This window comes from Lampetra planeri, chromosome 16 (assembly GCF_965212315.1).
Source record: "Lampetra planeri chromosome 16, kcLamPlan1.2.h2, whole genome shotgun sequence".
NCBI lineage: Eukaryota > Metazoa > Chordata > Hyperoartia > Petromyzontiformes > Petromyzontidae > Lampetra > Lampetra planeri.
The window spans coordinates 12,815,216-12,834,077 of record NC_136122.1 but is presented as its reverse complement, the minus strand read 5'-3'; the positions used below and the strand labels follow the sequence as shown (position 1 = coordinate 12,834,077).

The 18,862-nt window shown below is 51.6% G+C and overlaps 1 protein-coding gene across 7 annotated transcripts in view; it reads left to right on the top strand.

Annotated features, from left to right (window-relative positions):
- Positions 1–18,862, top strand: part of LOC144723081 (CUGBP Elav-like family member 1) — a 60,205-nt gene that overhangs the window by 4,747 nt on the left and 36,596 nt on the right. For all 7 annotated transcript variants that reach the window (XM_078601650.1, XM_078601657.1, XM_078601655.1 and 4 more), the window contains exon 2: positions 14,407–14,489. In XM_078601650.1, the coding sequence (XP_078457776.1) occupies positions 14,407–14,489 (83 nt within the window). The remainder of the gene's footprint in view (positions 1–14,406; positions 14,490–18,862) is intronic.

Genomic DNA, 18,862 nt, shown 5'->3' with positions numbered 1-18,862 from the left:
TTCTGCTCCGTACCTCGTCTGTAGTCGGGTCCGCTGTCCTTACGCAGAGGTCCGTAGACTTACATCGAGACCCATAGCGTCACATCGTCTTCGAACACAGACGTCCCTCACCATTGCTTAGGGGTCAGCTGTTCAGATTTCCTTTCTCCCATGAACTTCTACGCTGTACCTCTTCTCTCGTCGCGTACGTACGTAGAACTTCTTTCGCACCGTACATAGCCAACCGCGCTCATCGGAGGTGCAGGGGAAGGAAGAAAAAACTAAAACAACGTCCTCGTATCGCACCGCACCAAACACTCCCATCAACTAATTGTAGATTTAAAGTTTTTGTGACTGCAAGGGTCCATACTCTTTGGTTTTTTCGGTCAAAAATAAAATTAAAATAAATTAAATCACGACGTTTCGGAGGCAACACAAGATTCCGTCTTGCTGTGACGGTGCAACCTGAAGACGGATTTAATTTATTTTTATTTTTTACCTACGTGACTTTACCGAAAAAACCAAAGAGTCTTCTCCCATCCCCGCCCCCCCATCGAGCTCACTCCACCTCTATCCGTCATGCACCGGGGGCATCTCCACCCAGCCATTCTCACGACATCTTCTCCGTCTCTTCTCAGCACGTGCCCGAAACTATCTCCGTCTCGCATTCCCGGACCTTTCTCGCGTCTCTGATTGACCCCTTGTGGCTCTAACTTCTTCATTCCACCTCCGTTCCATGAGGGCTCAGCAGCAGCCCGAACGGGGTCACCCCTCACATGACGTGACACCCAATGGCAGTGCCGGGCACGGTGGGGTGAGTTCCAGTTTGCTCGTTTTCTGTGTACGGTGATCATCGCAATCAGAATCTTTATTTCGACTGGAGCAGTGGCGTGGTAACGACATTGTCAGCTCAGGGGCCGTCCATAAATGACGTCACGCGATTTTGGACGATTTTTTACCCCCCCCCCCGCCTCGTCACACGGCGTCACAAAAAGTCAGACCCCCCCCCTCAAATATGACGTTACAAAGCTCAGCCCCCCCCCTCCAAAAATAAAACATGCTTCAAATCGCTTTAAACTATTGTCATTGTAGTGCGTATTTAATGTGACGCTGCACTCTGATGTTGTCGGAGAAAACATTTTTTTAAAGTAAATTTAATTAAGTAGAACGTGTTGTCTATATTTATTTAAAGTTACGCATTTTGATGTGATGTCACATTTCTCAAACAGCCCCCTCCCTCGTCACACATCGTCACAAATGTCTGACCACCCCGCCCCCCCTAGGTGCGTGACGTCATTTATGGACGGCCCCTCAGGGGGTGCGCCAATTGGTCAGTTGGTGCCCCAATATTGAATTAGTCTCGCACGGCCGCTAAGTGTGAGAGCTTCAATGAAGTTAAAGTAAAGCGTGCAACGTAATTGAAAGCATTTTCATCAAAATAAATTTAAATGCGTTTTTGTTTTTTGTTACGCTTTAAAAAACAAATCTCGTGGTGGTTGTCAAGGGGGTCCCATCTCGTAGTTTTGGCCACGAGAGGGGGGTTAGGGGCAAGCACCCCCTGCCCCCACGCTCGTTACGCTACTGGACTGGATTAATCCGATGAGCAATGAAGCTCTTTTTCGACCTATATCCGGTCGTAATAACAACAAAGCCCTTTGTCCGTAACGACTCACCCAGCCTTAAGACTCCTTTACGGGAGGGTCCTGCTACTTTGGGGTATTTTTTGGTCCAAGTTATATTTAGCTTCGTGCGGGAGGAAAATAAAGTCCTGTACCTGGAGAAGCCCCATGCACGCGCACAAAGGGATAACGCACAGAGCTGTGCACAGATGGATTCAATAATCTATTTTTCGCCTGCAAGATGCCCCCCCCCCCCCACCTTACAACCCAAGACTGAAATCCATGGTATTGCCAGCATCCTAGCAACAATCTAAACAGGCTCCGTACTGCTTGGCTTTCGACATCATTCAGGCTATGGTCATGTGGCCTGGATGGATTTGAAATCTGATCATCTCTTTTTTTTGGATCGAGGGTTCTTTACTTAGTAGATTAAACCCCGTATTGAGAATCCTCACCTCGCATGATGCATGTTCTTTATTCAAGCATGTGAACGCACATTGAGATTAATTATCAGCTAACATCGACATCCTATATTTAAGCAATTGAAGAGCCCATTAAAATTGATTATATTTCGTGAAGAAAAATACGTACTTTACACGCACGTTGAGAGACCTATTTGCTCTCCTGTCATTTAAGTAATTTAACTACGTGGAGGCACATTGGTAGCAATTAACCCCTTATCATTTGTCCTTTATTTTTCCACGTAAGAGCTCCTTGAGTGTTATTATCTCCCGCAATTGGCCCCCTTCACTTACTAGGCTGAGAGCTCATTGACCGACGACTTTCGTTTTGCAACGCAGACCGTGCAAGGGTTGACATTAGCGATGTGCAGGGTGCTCGGGGTTTATGCCGTCTTAGAATTCCAGTTGCACCGCGGGGAACGTCCCGATGTGACATATCGCAACGTTTTGACGACACGTCCTGCCACAGGAGGGATACTCCATTTCAACTGGACCCAACGAGTGCCCAAAGTAGAAGCAGGAAACAGGTTGCACACAGAAGAAGACGCCCCGATGATGATGATGCAGGCAGTGATGAGAAGGACACTGGCACGGTTTTGGACACACATGTAGAAAGATGGACAACAACAGAAAAATGAAACGTGGTTTTTTTTTTCGGAAAAATGTAAGGAACCGGAGAGAGAGAGAAATACCTAACTGAGAATGGCTTACCGACGACAACACAAGAGATTGGTGCCAGAAAGATGTGGCCACGACTTGATGGTATTGGCACAAGGGAGAGGAAAGTTGAAACCAATTACGAAATGTGCAGTGGACACCTACTACAGGCCATTTGCCCATGGCCCGTGTTGATGATGATGAAACCACAAAGTGGTACTAATTTTATTGAACCCAGATGAATAACGGGCTGAGTCAACCCCCGTACCAGGCTATGAATTCGCGACTCTCCAATCGTGAGCCGCTCGCTCTACCGCTGAGCGAGCAGGCCAGCTAAACTAATTATGATTTCCATAATGCAGGTTTTATGGGTTAGATCGCATAAATATAAATGTGTCGTGAAACCCGCCACTACCCACCACAGCCAATTAGTAAGGTTTGTCAGGTAATACTAATTGGCTGTGTCGGATGATGTTGGATGATACTGTATTATGCATAATATTGGTCGCGAAAGCCTACGTGTTAAACCAACATTTTTATTATTACAATAATATGCCGAATTGCGTCTCTCGCTTTGACGTCGTTTCGCAAATACGTCGTCACGTGATGGAAACCGCCACCCGGTTTGCGTCGCCTCAAGCCCACAACTCAAATCGCTGATCGCATCCCCCGCTCCCTTCTCATTATCCGTCGTCTCTCAGTCCTCCACCACCACCACCACCTCCACCACCACCACCACCACCTCCACCACCTCCACCACCACCACCACCACCACTTACCACCACCACCACCTCCACCACCACCACCACCTCCACCACCACCACCTCCACCTCCACCACCTCCACCTCCACCACCACCACCTCCACCACCTCCACCTCCACACCACCTACACCACCACCTCCACCACCACCTCCACCACCCCCACCACTACCACCACCACCCCCACCACCACCACCCCCACCACCACCACCACCACCCCCACCACCACCTCCACCACCACCTCCACCACCACAACCACCACCACCACCTCCACCACCACCACCACCTCCACCACCACCACCACCTCCACCACCTCCACCACCACCACCACCTCCACCACCACCACCTCCACCACCACCTCCACCACCACCTCCACCACCACCTCCACCACCACCACCACCACCACCACCTCCACCTACCACTGTCGGTCGCTCTGATTAGCGTCGTTTCGATATTCGTCGTCGTCGCATCTTTCAAGAACGCATCCCCGACGCAAATCGAGGTGTACTATGATAAAAAAAATAAAAAAAATCATAATGAACAGGCATGAATAGCCAGAGCCCGGGGGTTCACACGCAGGCCTAGCTTATTTGTGTTCGTGCCCGTTTCATTTGAAGCGAAAGGGGCACTTAAGATAACATTGTGAACGATGGGAGTGGATTGCAGTGGTGGTGCGGGTCAGTGAGCTTCCCGCTGTGCGTCGTGGATTTTTTTTTTTACGTCGGGCACGTGGCAAGGAACGAGATGAATTACGGTGGAAATTGCGTTCGCCCGATTTTTACACCACCACCAACAACAACATCATCATCATCATCACCGACATCGTCATTTCGCAACGTGAATGCCGAAATGCGCCGTGGGATATTTGTGGCGGTTGTGGACAAAGCGGCTGAGATGGGAAGGGAATTGCGCACCGCGGCGTTCGGGCTACAATAATGTCACGTGCTGGATGCACACGCAGCGACACCACTCGCCTGACAAAGACAAAGGTCCCCTCCCCGCCGTATAGCCTTAACAGACTGATGGGTGAAGTGCTGGATACGGCGAGCACCTGTGAAGGACCGGCACGCCCGAACGCCTTTGTCTCCCCGGTGCTGATATTTAGACAGCAACACCAGGTACTCATTTAAGGCTGTGTCGATCTAGAGGAGGCCCAGGACCGGTTCAGATAATCGTCGCTAGCGTTGACCGTGAGCGGGAATAGAACTCTGGTCGACGGGTTTGTAGTGCAGCGCAGCTAACCACCGCGCCACCGCTCTTTGTGCCGACCTATAAACACAACAACAACAACAACAACCGCCATTCGCCACTAAGTGGCGGCGACGTCACCATGGCGCTCGTGCCAGGCTACGTGCACGTCAAGGAGGTCGTACACTCGCACTGCTGCGCTGCGCAAACACAGCGCCGTAGCTAGCGAGAGTGCCGGCGGTGTAACAGCACCGGGGGTCAAAGGTCGGAGGGTCCCGGCCCGGGGCGCAGGGCTACGAAGCGTTTGGGAGGGGGTGTGAGTGGACGAGGGGGCCGGGGGGGCCAGTGGGGGGGGGGGGGGGGGGGGGCAGAGGGGGGGGCATCTCATTCCCTGTGCCAGTGCCAAAGCCATCCACACACCACGCCGCTGCTGGCACAACGCGTGCAGCAACGCGAGCAGCCGCCGTCTGATAGCGCCGCTTGATTGTTGCTTGACACTGAGCATGCACACCACAAACAACAACAACAATAAACATTTACTCACCACCGTGAAGGAGCCCCTCCCCCCTCCACCCGTGTACACCACGTGTTCAATCCGCGCCGCCACCGCGTCCCATTAATGGACATCCACGCGGTTTTTATTTTTATATTTTTAAACGAAGAAAAAAAAACCCACTCCCAATTCGCCCGTTATGTTTTATTTAATTGGTAAATCGCATAAGACATCCGCGCTGGGGAAGAATAGAGAGCTGGTAAACTCATTACCGGCGAGGCGCTGCCGAGTAGCAGGCGATTCCTCCCGTGAGATCGCACAAGGTAAATGTCAGGGCTGCTCAAAGCGCTCTTGACACAGCGAGACGAGGCGAGCGAGCGAGCCGCTAATCCGGCCAGCAGCGTTCGCCATCGCCGCCGCCGCCATCGCCACCGCCAGTGATATTTGTACGTACACATACATCTAGAAAACACTAAAGTTTCGTCGTCTTATTATTTTGATTGTCGTTTAGCAATGGGGGGTGGGGGGGGGGTAGGAGCGGGCATGCAGGGTGGGCCTCGCACAAGAGAGGGCACCAGAACGGACCGTGTGGGATTTTTTTGTTGTTCGCTGAACACCCAGGTCAAGTGGCTCAGCGAGCGCCTCGCCATCGGGATGGTCCGCGGAGTTCAAGTCCGTGGTGGCGATGTGTTAACTCCATCGCCTGGTATACAGGATGGTGTGGGTTCGATCCCGACCCTGACGACAGTATATTTGGAGTTTGCGTGTCTCTCCGTGGTCGCGTGGATTTTTTTCTCCAGCTTCTCCGGGTTTTCCCTCCACACAGAAACATCCGTTCAGAGTATTTGGCTGCTATAATTGTTCACGTGATAAGCCACTTCACTGAGCTACTATTTGTGGCCAGGTCGCTTCTGACAACGCGCTATATAGCTCAGTGGGCTTCACCTGATAAAATAAAAAAAATTATATAGTTTGTAAAAAATTACAGTTTAAATCCGGTTTGCGGGATTGACTAAACTAATTTTCTCTGCGGGTTCGATAAAATGGATTACACTTTGTGAGAGAGGTAACTACCATTTGTCCTCTGGATATGCCTGTCCCCTGCCATAGGAATGACGAATTTCCACCGGTGGATGAGGTGCTGTGAACGGGCCTTCAGGGACGTCTTGGCGGTGCTGGTTGTAGCGGCAGCTGAATTGGCAAAATTATCATCATTATTGGGACACTGGTCTCCTAGCCAGTACCATTGCCAGCGTCACTGATATTCCCAGATATCAATATTTTTTTAGTTGTCTTTTTTAGAAATGTTCAGGAAAAAAAATCCCATCAACATCATGTGCAGCAATATGAGTGAAATCGTCATGAGCATAATCATCAGCAGAAGCAATAGTAGCGGCATCATGTGCAGCTGAGGAATCAGTCGTGTCGTATTCTCTGCAGCAGAAGTTAATTAAATCATCATCAGGCACAGCAGCTGCTGCAGTAGTCAGCAGTAGCAACAGCAGCAGCAGAAAAAAATCATCGCCGTCAAGACAGCGCGCACACGCGATGCACATTAAATCGGAGTGCATCCAATGACCAGTCTTACCCACCACCCTCCACCGATACGGTGTTTGTAGATAATAAGCCACCCTGTCAGACGCACACCACCATCATCAGCAACAGCAGTGACAGCACACGTGCAACGAAATCGTCGTCCGTTTAATTGACAGCCACATCGTAAGTGGCAGCAGTTGCATCGAATCGAACCATCGGCAGCATCGTCGTAATAATAATGGGTGGCTGTAGCATAATGCATCGTGACTGCATCAGCATCATCATGAGCAGCATAAGGAGCAGCTGGTGAATCGTCAGCATCAGCAGCAGCATCAGCAGCAGCATCGGCAGCAGCATCGGCAGCAGCATCGGCAGCAGCATCGGCAGCAGCATCAGCAGCAGCAGCATCAGCAGCAGCAGCAGCATCAGCAGCAGCATCAGCAGCAGCAGCATCAGCAGCAGCAGCAGCATCAGCAGCAGCAGCAGCATCAGCAGCAGCATCAGCAGCCATTCTAACCGCACTGGCGAATGAGGGCATTTCTCGTAACGATCAAAATAACGGCAGCGATGTGTAACCAATAACAAAAGCAAACTCAAAATAACAGCACGACTGGCCACTACGCACTTGCCACACGCGAACTTTCGCAGTGCACGCTCCTGCGAAGGCCCCAAAAAGAGTAGAAACACGTGACGAGAAGATGCGCCGTGCACCGTGGAAAGCATTAATACAAAATGGGAAATAAATGCATGAGACTGAAATCTAAGTAATTGTTTTTGTCTTCTCCTGGCAGTGCCTAATGAAGTGTCCCAGCATCTGCCCGACGGAGTAAAGGCCTGTGACATGTTTATTATTTATTTATTCACAATCCTTGTCAGCACTCCAATTTGCGTGGCCTAAATTGAAGTTATCTGGCTACACGGCTCGTAGAGATTGGCGCGATGGGGGGGCAGAGAGGGGGTGGAGGGAGGGAGGAGGGAGGAAGGGGGGGGGGGTGCTAGTGGAGAGGAGCAGAGAATCGCATCTTGGTTTTACCCACCGCGCTTTATCAATTGCGCTCTTTCCCATGCAGACGTGACCACGCGAACTGCACCGCATGTCCCGTATCAGGAGATTGCCAATAAGACCGCGTGATCACCGAGCCTCAGTTACCGTCTGGCTGGGAGCGTCGGCGCGATTTTGCCACCCGGAGAGTTTGCTCATGCCGCTGGCGTGTGAATTTGAGGCCGGTGACGGAGCGTGTCACCTTGTCGCTATCAATGCACGCGCTGAACTTCTTTCGCACCTTACATAGGCAAACGTGCTCATCGGACGTGCGGGAGAAGGACAGCAGAATCAACGCAAAGAGCAGTGCTCAAGAAATGAGTTTTCAATCTAGAAAAATGTGTAGCTCCAGTGGATTCCTAATAGCGAGTAAAATGCGTCGTGGCATCTTCACGTGTCATTGTATAGCAGCAGCAGCATCATCGTCGTCATCAGCAGCTATGGCGACTGCAGCAGAAACCATCAGCAGCAGCAGCACGGTCGTTGCCATCACTATTATCACCATCATCATCATCTTTATCAATAACATTATTAATAGCAATAACATAAATATCATACTACTCATCAGCAGCAGCATAAGGATCACAATTCCATCATCATCAGCGGTAGCAGAAGCATCATGTGGATGATCAGCAGCAGCAATTGGCATTACCAGCAGCAGGCTGAACATTGTAACGTGTTTTTCTTTTCAAATTGTTACTTTTGCTTGGCGAACTCAAACATATATTTTTCTCAAAAAACATATAATCATCTTCATCATCATCAGCCATTATCAAACCACTGCTGTATGCAGGTCTCCCCAATCCATCGCCACCTCTCGCGGACCTGTGATGGAATCTTGATTTGAAGCTTTCGTGACTGCAGGAATCCATACTCTTTGGTTCTTTCGGTAAAGTCACGTAGGTAGAAAAATAATAGATCACGACGTTTCGATCGCAACACAAGCAATCGTCATCAGTTGGGACAACCACAGCAAGAAAAAAACTGCTGAAGTAGGCGAGGAATGTTGACGACAGTCCCCTGCACAAGCGCTGACCCCATCGCTCCATCTTCGCGTTTTCCTCCTTTGGCTGCCACTCCACCGCTAGTCTCGACCACTCGACTCCATCCCTTCAAGCCCGCTTGTACTTTTCTCAACAGTCCATACGGTGTCGATAACGACGTCCATGTGTTCTCTTATCCAAACAATAAAAAAACAATGACAATTATTATTATTATAGGAGAGCCTCCAGGACCAATATTTTTTTAGGAGGTCCCTGCATTTGGATGTCTGGCCGATCCTATTCGTGAGTGTCTGGCTCTGTGTGGGGATGGGGGCCGGAGAACGCGGAGAAGACCCGGGACGTGGGGAACCCTCCCGGCCAGACGCGCTGCACTTCAAGCGCTGCAGAATCCGCCGCTCGGGAACGCGGCCACGCGGGCTAGCGCCGTCGCTCAACTCGTTGCAGGGGCTCGCGGTTCGACTTCTAGCGGCCGCCCTGATTAATACTGCGGTGTGCGACGAGCCCTAGACGTACGACGTGCCATCTGCTCCCTCGCTCATTAGCGAGTCTCAGAGCAGGCGGCGTTAAAGATTCCGTCACGTCGTTCGCAAGAGTCGGCCGTTTTGTTCTTGCGTCACGGTCCGCATTTGCCAAATTTACATCGCAGATCGCCCAATAGAGATTAAACAGTACGGTACACAATACAGTACACAGTCATCATCGCCCCCTCTTGCGAAAATCTGGCGGGACCCCTCCTGAAAAGTCATCGGACTCGGCGAGGCTTTCCCGTGTAAACAAGTGGAATACGAAGAGGCTACAACTATTTTTATTTTATTTTACCAGGCGAGGCCCACTTTTTTTTGTACCTACGTGACTTTACCGAAAAACAAACAAACCTAAGAGAATGAATCCTTGCAGTCACGAAAGCTTCAAATCTAGAATTACTCACGTCGCTCTTTTTCAGAAGCGACCCGGCTGCCACAAATGATAGCCCAACGAAGTGGCCTGGGGATGTATAGCGGTGGTTAAATGAAGACGACTACGGCTCAGCCACACGAGTTCCTCTCTCATTACAGATTCTCATAAGCAGGCTTTGTGCCATTGTCAAAGGGAGGCTTTGTACCATTCGCAAAGCAGCCTTGACAGCGGAGTTAAACATTCCCAGCTCTCAACGCTTCCCAACGTTGGGCCCAACTTTTCTCTATTCCCTCTACAAGTTTCCTCACTCTCGAGTTTCCACTCCTTCCTCGGGCGTTCTGCTGGGGTTAATTTTTTATTTTGGCACCGTGACCGCAAAGGCTCTTTTGAAAGAAAAAAAAACACAGTTAAGATGTCTTTATCCAATTCTTCTAAAATATCTTAAGGAAGAACCCCCCCCCACCACCACCCACCCCGCTCAATTCCGCACTGTCCCGCGAATGATCTCTCTCCCCGCGGCCGTACGCATTCGCCACCTTAAAGACGGCTTCATTAAGGCCGGTACTTAATGGTCGTCTTTCCATCTCCCCTCCACGTATTACTTTAAGTTATTCTAATCTATCTATTTTCCGGACTTAATAACTGTAAAGCCAACGTTGACGCTAGTTACGCGGCTCGCTGCCTTCTTACACACACACACGTGCCACGGGTCCGTCGCCATTACCACGTGGAAAATAATTGGGTCGTTAAAAATAGCAGGTGCGGTATTTCACTGGCACTGAGATGGTGGGGTAGGGAGATCTTCACGCTCGGGGCTGGCTGGAGAAGAAGAAAGCCCAGACGGGCTAAGAGACCACGGTCGCATTTCCTGTCACTGACACAATATACACGTTTTGAATCGGTGATTGTTAATTAATCCGCCGTTACCGTGTGGGTGGCGGTGGGGCAGCGGTTAGCGCATTCCCCTAGATCAAGAGTCGGCGACTTGCAGCTGGGAGCCGCATGCGGCTCTTCAAGGACCGCTTCGTGATGTTCTTTATTAAGGACCCCCCCCCCTCCCCCCACCGTCTCGTGTTCGCCACGAGCATCGCGGCTCGTGGGATATTGGAGTTCATCGCCGAATTCGAACAAAAAAATGTCTCTTCTCATTATTATTATTATCGGTCGCCGACGCCTGCGCTACGCACACGGAACACATGAGTGCGATACCGGCCAGCGTGGGGAGGTATGGTCAGTCAGTCCCGGTGAGCCACACACCGCACGGGGAAGGCCTTCGTCTAGCAGACCATTGACGAAGGGCTGGCTATTGTAGTACTCTTACTAAATGGACAACAACAACAATGTTTATCTCGCTGTGCATTATGTCAAAGAGAGGCCATTTGACTGAAACCTCTCAATTTTGTGACTGAATTTGCTCGTTTATGCCACGGCTGGCGGAAGGGCCTCCACGAGCTGGAGCTCGAGACAGCCCCATCTCAAGGGTATTTGGCCTACTCTTCCACGCTGTCTCGGTGTCTTTGAAGAGGTGGGAGTAGCCAGACTTTACCCCACCACGCTTAACCAGTCGATCGACTAACTGTGGTTATACCCGTTTAATGCCGCCGGGTGGACAGAGACGTGGGGTGGTGGTAATTCCACATTGCTATGGCGGGGGGGGTGGGGGCGAGTCTATCCATAGAACAACCACCGTTGACGTCTCCGCAAAGCGGTACCCATTTTATACCGACCCCAGAGGGACGATGATGGACTGAGTCATCCCCCAACCAGGAGTGGAACTCGCAACATTTTTATTGCGAGTCTATACATACTGTACTATATATATATCCCGTAGAGCAATATATAAAAAGCATTAACTACTGAGAGGCGTCGTGCTAATGTGTCGCATAGCGGTCCCATGTAACCGTGTTCGGAAATTGCTGTGTTTAATGTGCGTGCCGAATATTCCTCCGTTATTACCTCGCTGCATCTGGTGGGCACGACGAGATGGAGACCACAACTTTGGCACACATTCGCCTCGCTCGCTCTCTCTCTCTCTGCTCCCCGCCGTAACACCCCCCAATTCCCATTCACGGCCAATAAATCCCGAAGACAAAGATCCCGTCCCCGCCGCCGCCGTCCCCGCGAAGCCTGCGGTGTGGCAATTTGCTGTTCGCGAGCACCTATTAAGGTCGCCAGGGTGCACGAGGAGGGGTGAAGATGGGCGTGGTGTGGCCAGAACCGCTCCCGGCCGCCTTTGTCTCGCCGTCGCCGATGTTTTTGCGCATTGTGCCAGGAAATAGGTCCAGGACTGCTTCGTGTGATTTGTAAATCTACCGTGGGACGAGGACCTCCGATCGCCGTGTGGGTGGTGGCAGCTACTTCACCATACTTAGCCACGCAGAGCACTTCGCAGGGAGCACTCGGCACACGGCACAGTAGCCATTTAAGGTCGAGTCAACCTTTAGGGGCGATATAATTCGCCACTGATGTTAGCTGTGGGCAGGAATCGAACTCGGGTTACCGGCTTCGGAGGGCTGCTCCATGGTCCACTCCGCCACCAATTCATCAAAAAACGTATCAACGCATACACCATCGCCCCCCCCTCCCCCCTCCCTGCGTCGTTCTCTCTTCTCCCCTCCCCACCCTCTCGACTCACATCCGTCGCCCACCCGTGCACGATGCAATTGCGTCAAGAGAGGAATAAACACGCAGAGTGCACTAACGTGCGCGCTAAATGACGCGTATGATCACCCACAGTGGCTGGCCGACCGTGATTGACGTGAGAGTTCGTGCGTGTGGCCGCGTGTGTGTGTGATGTGTGTGTGTGTGCTGTGTGTGTGTGCTGTGTGTGTGCTGTGTGTGTGTGGATCTGTGACTGTGTGTGTGCTGTGTGTGTGTGGATCTGTGACTGTGTGTGGCTGTGTGTGTGTGTGCTGTGTGTGTGTATGCTGTGTGTGTGTGTGGATCTGTGACTGTGTGTGTGGCTGTGTGTGTTTGGATCTGTGACTGTGTGTGTGGCTGTGTGTGTGTGGATCTGTGACTGTGTGTGTGCTGTGTGTGTGTGTGGATCTGTGACTGTGTGTGTGGCTGTGTGTGTGTGGATCTGTGACTGTGTGTGTGGCTGTGTGTGTGTGGATCTGTGACTGTGTGTGTGGCTGTGTGACTGTGTGTGTGTGTCTGTGTGTGTGTGGATCTGTGACCGTGTGCATGTCCTGTGTGTGTAGATCTGTGACTGTGTGTGTGACTGTGTGACTGTGTGTGGATTTGTGACTGTGTATGTGCTGTGTGTATGTGGATCTGTGACTGTGTGTGTGGCTGTGTGTGTGTGGATCTGTGACTGTGTGTGTGGCTGTGTGACTGTGTGTGTGTGTCTGTGTGTGTGTGGATCTGTGACCGTGTGCATGTGCTGTGTGTGTGGATCTGTGACTGTGTGTGTGACTGTGTGACTGTGTGTGGATTTGTGACTGTGTATGTGCTGTGTGTGTGTGGATCTGTGACTGTGTGTGTGGCTGTGTGTGTGTGGATCTGTGACTGTGTGTGTGGCTGTGTGACTGTGTGTGTGTGTCTGTGTGTGTGTGGATCTGTGACCGTGTGCATGTGCTGTGTGTGTGGATCTGTGACTGTGTGTGTGACTGTGTGTGGATTTGTGATTGTGTATGTGCTGTGTGTGTGTGGACCTGTGACCGCGTGTGTGTGCTGTGTGTGTGGCTGTGTGACTGTGTGTGTCTGTGTGTGTGTGGATCTGTGACTGTGTGTGTGCTGTGTGTGTGTGGATCTGTGACTGTGTGTGGCTGTGTGTGTGTGTGCTGTGTGTGTGTATGCTGTGTGTGTGTGTGGATCTGTGACTGTGTGTGTGGCTGTGTGTGTTTGGATCTGTGACTGTGTGTGTGGCTGTGTATGTGTGGATCTGTGACTGTGTGTGTGCTGTGTGTGTGTGGATCTGTGACTGTGTGTGTGGCTGTGTGTGTGTGGATCTGTGACTGTGTGTGTGGCTGTGTGTGTGTGGATCTGTGACTGTGTGTGTGGCTGTGTGACTGTGTGTGTGTGGCTGTGTGACTGTGTGTGTGTGTCTGTGTGTGTGTGGATCTGTGACCGTGTGCATGTGCTGTGTGTGTGGATCTGTGACTGTGTGTGTGACTGTGTGACTGTGTGTGGATTTGTGACTGTGTATGTGCTGTGTGTATGTGGATCTGTGACTGTGTGTGTGGCTGTGTGTGTGTGGATCTGTGACTGTGTGTGTGGCTGTGTGACTGTGTGTGTGTGTCTGTGTGTGTGTGGATCTGTGACCGTGTGCATGTGCTGTGTGTGTGGATCTGTGACTGTGTGTGTGACTGTGTGACTGTGTGTGGATTTGTGACTGTGTATGTGCTGTGTGTGTGTGGATTTGTGACTGTGTATGTGCTGTGTGTGTGTGGATTTGTGACTGTGTATGTGCTGTGTGTGTGTGGACCTGTGACCGCGTGTGTGTGCTGTGTGTGTGGATCTGTGACTGTGTGTGTGGCTGTGTGTGTGTGGATCTGTGACTGTGTGTGTGACTGTGTGACTGTGTGTGGCTGTGTGACTGTGTGTGTGTGTCTGTGTGTGTGTGGATCTGTGACCGCGCGGCCTCAAATGAGTACCTGGTGCGATGTGTAAACATTGCCACGAGGGAGACAAAGGCGGCCGGGCGTGGTGCTGGCCACCCACCTCTACGTGTGCAATGCTGCCCTTTAAAGGTGCTCGCTTCCAGCACTTGCCCCCAAAAGTCTGTTAAGCCTATACGGGGGATCTTTGTGTTTGTGTGTGCGTGCAGGCTGCTGCTTTGTGACGTTCTACACGCGCAAGGCGGCTCTGGAAGCACAGAATGCGCTGCACAACATCAAGACCCTTCCCGGGGTGAGTGGATGATCGCCACGTGCGTTTCCTAAGCACCGTGCCACTGTATTTAGCACTTCTATTGCATTGGTGTTTCTCGTGTGTTCTGCTCAACTTGCGCTATGAATGAATGCGTCCTACAAGTGAATTCCAACAGCAGTTCGCCCAGCGTGAGCCTTGCCCCCGCGGGTCGACCCCATCGCTCCCGTTCACGACGATCAACAATTCGCGCGTGCGGTCCATCGCGCGCTAATTAGTGACGTCACTAAATTAATGACAACAATTATGACGTCATGCAATTGCCATGCTCGTTCAATTGCTTTTTACAAAATACTTTAACGCAATCGTGCTGATTACTTAAGACATATTTGGTCGTTAAAAACACATTTCATTAAGAAATACAACCGCTATAGTTGAGCGAATTGTACGATGCAATGATCGTGGATCTTATATCGCGTGATGGATTGTAGTATCGCCCTCGGAGGGATTATAGTACTGGTAGGAACCACCTGGTTCCACCAGCCCACAGGGGATTATTGTGTCCGTCCGTCCGTCGTGCATCCAAAAATGGGAGGGGTGGGGCTGGGTGGAGAGGGGAGGGTGGGGATGGGCTGGGTGGGGAGGGTGGGAAGGGGCTGGGTTGGGCTGGGTGGGAGGGGTGGGGCTGGGTGGGGAGGAGCTGGTCACCCCGTGGTGCCCTTATAAAACTCAACGTTTAACCTACTCACGCCGGCTTGTGCCCGCCCTCACACTCGGGCATATTTGCGGAATACACCACGCCGCCGTTGACCCTGGCCATTGACCGAGCAACCCAACGTTCCTACCAGCTCCCTCCGCAGGACAATGTGTTTAATTTGCACGGATGTTTGTGTGCGTGTGGAGCGGCGTAAGTGTTGATTGGTCAGCGCACTGCGCTACGAACCCGGCCACACGAGTTCAAGACCCCCTCGCGGATCACGTCGGCGACGATGTTAAACCGGTCCTGATTCAATTATTGAATGAATACCGAATACACAGTGCGATGGGAAAACGTCAGTATTGGGGAGACAAAGGCGGACGGGCGTGGTGCTAGCCACCCATTCCCTCGTGTGCCGTGTCTGCCCTTAATAGGTGCTCGCAGACGACAATTGCCCCAACAGTCTGTAAACGTCTCTACATGTACTATACATACTCTTTGGTTCTTTCGGTAAAGTCACGTGGGTATAAAAATAAAATAAATCACGACGTTTCGTGCTTTCCCACCTGATGACGAAACGTCGTGATTCATTTATCTTTTTCTACCTTCGTGACTTTACCGAAAGAACCAAAGAGTATGGATTCCTGCAGTCACGAAAGCGTCAAATCAAGATTGTACTCGATATGTCTTGCGTGTGCACGTGTGTGTGTATAGACTGCGTGTGCGTGTGCACGTGTGTGTGTGCACGCGTGTGTGTGCACGCGTGTGTGTGTGCACGTGTGTGTGTGTATAGACTGCGTGTGTGTGCCCGCACACACAAAGATCCCCCGTATAGCCTTAACAGACTGTAGGGGCAAGTGCTGTTAGCGAGCACCTATAAAGGCCAGAACGGCACACGAGGGGGTGGGCGGGCCAGCACCACGCCCGACCGCCTTTGTCTCCCCAGTGGCGATGTTTACTCACCGCAACCAGGTACACAATTCAGGCTGAGTCGACCTAGAGGAAGGCCCAGGACCGGTTCAGATAATCGAACCCGGATCGCCGGGTTCATAGCGCAGCGCGCTAACCGCTACACCACCGCTCCCCACACACACAGCTACACACGCACACACGCACACACACGCACACACGAACACGCACACACACACGCACACACACACGCACGAACACACACGCACACACACGCACGAACACACACACACACTCACACACACACGCACACACACACGCACACACACGCACACACACGCAGACACACTCACACACACGTGCACACACACACACGCACACACACGCACACACGCACACGCACACACACGCACACACACGCACACACGCACACACACACGCATACACACACACACACGCACACACGCACACACGCACACACACGCACACACACACGAACACACGCACACACACACACACACACGCACACACACACGCACACACACACACGCACACACACGCACACACACACACACACGCACACACACGCACACACACGCACACACGCACACACACACACGCACACACACGCACACACACGCACACACACACACGCACACACACACACACACGAACACACGCACACACACACACGCACACACACACACACGCACACACACACACACGCACACACACGCACACACACACACGCACACACACACACGCACACACACACGCACACGCACACACACGCGCACACACACGCACACACACACACACACGCACACACACACGCACACACACGCACACACGCACACACACGCGTGCTTCATTACTACAGGCAGGTCACACAGCTGCAGCCCCCAGCTCTGTAGAGCAGCGGACAGACCCAGTCACATCTGCTGCATGACACCAGTTCCCCAGACACCCGGAGCTGAGAGATACACACACACAGACAAAGGTTCCCCGTATAGCCTTGAACTGCAGCCAATTCCTATGAAGGCCGGCACAGCACACGAGGGGCTATGTTGGGAACACCACGCCCGGCCGCCTTTGTCTCTCCATTGCTGATGTTTCCACATCGCACTCGTGACTCATTCAGTACTCAGTGTTGTGCTGCTGCTGTGACACTCTGAGTTTACATTATGAGACCTCCTTTACCAGTGGCAAAATATAGTAATAGGTTTTTACCCTTTCAACTGGTACAAAAACTGACACCTTTATACAAGGGGTCATGTTTGGTCCACACCCGAGACAGCTTTTCTTAGAGCCTAGTCTCCATTGGTCCAACATTGGTCCAACACCAATGGAGACTAACTTCAAGGACAGTGCATATCATTATCATTATCAGAGTTGTTTATTTTTGTTTGCATGCTTGTGTTGTCTGCATGCTTGTGTTGTCTCTGAGTGTTGTGCTGCTGCTGAAACACTCTGAGTGTTGTGCTGCTGAAACACTCTGAGTGTTGTGTTGCTGAAACACTGAGTGTTGTGCTGCTGCTGTATCACTCTGAGTGTTGTGCTGCTGCTGAAACACTCTGAGTGTTGTGCTGCTGCAACACTCTGAGTGTTGTGCTGCTGCAACACTCTGAATGTTGTGCTGCTGCTGAAACACTCTGAGTGTTGTGCTGCTGCAACACTCTGAGTGTTGTGCTGCTGCTGAAACACTCTGAGTGTTGTGCTGCTGCAACACTCTGAGTGTTGTGCTGCTGCAACACTCTGAATGTTGTGCTGCTGCTGAAACACTCTGAGTGTTGTGTTGCTGCTGAAACACTCTGAGTGTTGTGCTGCTGCTGAAACACTCTGAGTGTTGTGCTGCTGCTGAAACACTCTGAGTGTTGTGCTGCTGCTGAAACACTCTGAGTGTTGTGCTGCTGCTGAAACACTCTGAGTGTTGTGCTGCTGCTGTATCACTCTGAGTGTTGTGCTGCTGCTGAAACACTCTGAGTGTTGTGCTGCTGCTGAAACACTCTGAGTGTTGTGCTGCTGCTGAAACACTCTGAGTGTTGTGCTGCTGCAACACTCTGAGTGTTGTGCTGCTGCTGAAACACTCTGAGTGTTGTGTTGCTGCTGAAACACTCTGAGTGTTGTGCTGCTGCTGCTGAAACACTCTGAGTGTTGTGCTGCTGCTGAAACACTCTGAGTGTTGTGCTGCTGCTGCTGAAACACTCTGAGTGTTGTGCTGCTGCTGAAACACTCTGAGTGTTGTGCTGCTGCTGCTGCTGCTGTCGCCACGTGGCGCTCTGCGCGTGTTACGTCGTGAATCTTCGCCACGGCGAGGGCGCTCGCTGATGGCATCTGTCGGCGGCTTCTCCCCGTGCCTCTTTAATTGCTCCAAGCCCTCCCAATCAATGAGGCAACTTTTTGCCTTCTTCTTTTCACCGCTACATTCTTTCATTATTTCCTTCACCCGCATGTCAGTACCGTCACGCATCCCAGACGCACGCTCTTCCCCCGACAGCTGCCCGATCTTTTATTTTTTCAACCTTCTTCGCTTTTCTCCGACAGACCAGGCAGCGTGCATCGTTTGGGGGGCCATGGAGGGGAGTAGAATATGGGGGGGCAGGGCGGGGGGTAAGGTGGTGGGGGGGCGCAGGAAAAGAGATGCAAAGCGAGGGAGCGAGAGCCGAGGGAGGTTTTCGGGGGGCGCTGGGGAGATAGAACCGTGGTGTCAGGCAGGGCGGGTGTGGGTCAGCATGCAGCCTTCATTACTGCGGAATAATAGCGTCGTCGTCGAGTATAAATTCCGATAATGAAGGGGTTGTAAGTGACA